This window comes from Oryzias melastigma, linkage group LG15 (assembly GCF_002922805.2).
Source record: "Oryzias melastigma strain HK-1 linkage group LG15, ASM292280v2, whole genome shotgun sequence".
NCBI classification, from domain to species: domain Eukaryota; kingdom Metazoa; phylum Chordata; class Actinopteri; order Beloniformes; family Adrianichthyidae; genus Oryzias; species Oryzias melastigma.
In genome coordinates, this window is record NC_050526.1 from 17,854,293 (window position 1) to 17,857,157 (window position 2,865).

The 2,865-nt window shown below is 34.7% G+C and overlaps 1 protein-coding gene across 1 annotated transcript in view; it reads right to left on the bottom strand.

The window, feature by feature from the left end:
• Positions 1-2,865, bottom strand: part of atrnl1a (attractin-like 1a) — a gene marked incomplete in the record, with an annotated part of 314,489 nt that overhangs the window by 271,545 nt on the left and 40,079 nt on the right. The window contains 1 exon segment of the mRNA XM_024297455.2: positions 2,275-2,358. Within this exon segment, the coding sequence (XP_024153223.1) occupies positions 2,275-2,358 (84 nt within the window).

Here is a 2,865-nt window from a genome sequence, read left to right on the forward strand (position 1 = left end):
AATTTATCAAACTAAACCAAAAGTACAAACATGAATTTCCTGAACATGCTAATTGTTTTTAATTGAATAATTTACAGAAATTGCAGAAATGGGAAAAATTTCCATTAATTTTAATGGGGCTACATAAAAAAAACGTACAAAAGAAAAATAAATAAGAAAAAGAAACAGAATCACTATAGTGTGAATGCTTACAAAGCTTTCACACAATAAACAACCTAATAAAACTGCTGGAATTGTTTAGGCTGATACCGATAACCAATATTTCCCCTTCAACTGTGGTCGATGCCGATATTTGCCTTTATCAATATTTAAGTGTCTACAATTACACAAAATGTAGATATCCTTATTGTTTCTTTATAAGAAATGTACACATTTTCTTTCACTATATAAACACATTATACTTTACTCTTGAACATACAGGAAGTCATCTCATAGACACAAGCATCACTTTAACCTTTGAAAATATATCTGAAAACATTCAGACCATTTACTATTAGATGTCACTGTAAATCATCATCTTCTCATTGTCAGGGATCTATTAGGAACAACATGTATATCCATACCAAATAAAAAATAACATTTCCTCTAACAACCACTGGAGGGCGCCACATGTGAGAAAAATGAAAAGTGTCATCCAAAACAAACGTGAGAGAAAATCTGATTGATTTGCTCTTAACCTTTGATGGTTTTCTTACAGAATACAAAATATTAGTATAGTATTGTTTTTATTTATTAGTTACGATGGGCTTGGTGGATTTATTCTGAAACGTTGGACGTTTCTCCCAAAAGTGCGACTTATACTCCAGAGCGACTTGTATATGGTTTTCTTCCTCTTGATTTGACATTTTTTGCTTTTCCAACTTATACTCCAGAAAATACGACACTCTAGTGTTCAATCGGATCGTTCAGAATGATTGATATCAACTAAGAATCGTATCGGCAACCACAAATTATAATGTGAATCTAATTGTTAAATTGAAAGATTTTTGTGCCTACTTATGTTCTAACATAATTTATTCCAAACATACTCAACCATTTTAATCCAGGATGCTCTAATACACGTGTCAAAGTCAAGGCCCGGGGGCCGGATCTGGAATAATATTCCTGCCTTCTTATTATTCATGACTATGTAAAAAAGTTACAATTTTAAAGTTTTAAAAATTGGCTTTCTGCTAGCTTTTTGGACTATTTTGGCATTTACAAAGATTTTTTAGGCTATTTTGGAGATTTAGCTAATACTTCAGCTACCTGCTAGCTGTTGTGCGTAATTTTGGCTTTTGTCTGTTTTTTTCAGGCTAAATTGGATTTAGGCTAATATTGACATGCTAGCCGTTTTGGCTAATTTAGGTTTTTTTCATGTTTGTTAAGGCTATTTTGGAGTTAGGGTAAAATTTACATGCTAGCTGTTTTGGCTAATTAAAGTTTTTTTTTTTTTGTTAAGTTTAGTTATTTTTTCAGCTGTATGCTAGCTGTTTTGGCTAAACTATGTTTTTTTAAGGGGATTTAGCTGGTATTTTAGCTGGCTATCAGCTTCAGCGTTTTCACATATTAGCTTCAATGATATCAGCTTCAGTGTTTTTAGCTATCAATTTCAGCATCTTCAGCGACCAAATTTAGCTTACACCATTCACACTACCATTATCATAGATAATGTTATATATCTAGTTCATAATTATGTTAAAAAGTTGTGGTGTTAAAGTTTAAAAATGTAGTTTTAGAGTGTTCAATCAATAGATTTTGACCCCTCGTGGGATTGACTTTGACACCTCTGCTCTAATAAAACACAAAACACTCTACATTGAAAGGCCTTCTGGGTAATATCTGCACTGAGGAAGCAAAAGACGCCCAAACTCTACACAGACGAGGAAATGAAATCTGTTACTGTTTCATTTGTTTCCAAACAAGATGCTGAACATCTAAATGTGAGTCACAGCAGCCAATCAGAGTTTAATTGTATTTTTTTTCTTTTGTGAGAAAAAAGGAGTTTGTCGTCTTCAGGCTCCTGTAGCTCCTCTGAGAGCCATGCATGGCATTCTAATGAAAATAAAACAACAAATGCTTCTCTTTCTGTCTAAAAGCCGAAGCTTTGTGCGTTAAGCTGGCATGGTTTGCCTCTCTAAGTAAATTGGCACAAAGCAACTCTTGATAGACAATCTTTGTCTATTTACACAGCCATAAAGATCCCTTTATTCCGAGCCTTTAAGGCCGGTATAATCCGAGTGGAAGCAGGAAGATTAGTGGTGATAAGTGGAGGATGAAAGTGCTGCTACTTACTATCCCTCGATTAGCCAAGTGCATTTGGTTTTGTATTTGTAGTTCACTGGTCCGTCGGTGAGGGAGCCCGACAGGTCTGTTAACCTGCAGAGGAGGAGAAGGGAAAAGGCAGCATTAAAACCATCGTCGCTACAGAGCAGAAGCAGCTTCCGTCAGATGATTCCATCACGATTATTGATTCCATAAGACGGATCAGATCTGACAGTTTGTAAGGTCGGCTGAGGTCAACCCTGAAGAGAAAAAACACTAAAACTCTTCAGGTTTTATAACTGATTCCTTTAGGGGTTTTTTTTCCAGAATCAATCTGCAAATTTACTTGTTTAATTGTTTTCCATCATTGTTTTATTGTTTCATGAAGAGTTTATAATTGAATTCTAGTTTAATTACAGACAGTTTTCTCTGCTTCCACATCATCTGAAAAACTGCTTACCCTACAATACTTCTGATTTCATCTGATTTGCTGTTTGGCAGCAGTTTTGTTGACTAAAGTTTTTCATTTTCTGATTTTTTACAACTCTATTTGTGCTTTTGTGAGGATTGTTTTCTTCACCTTTGTGTACCTTCAGTGTGTTGGACCAATCACAGCACCAA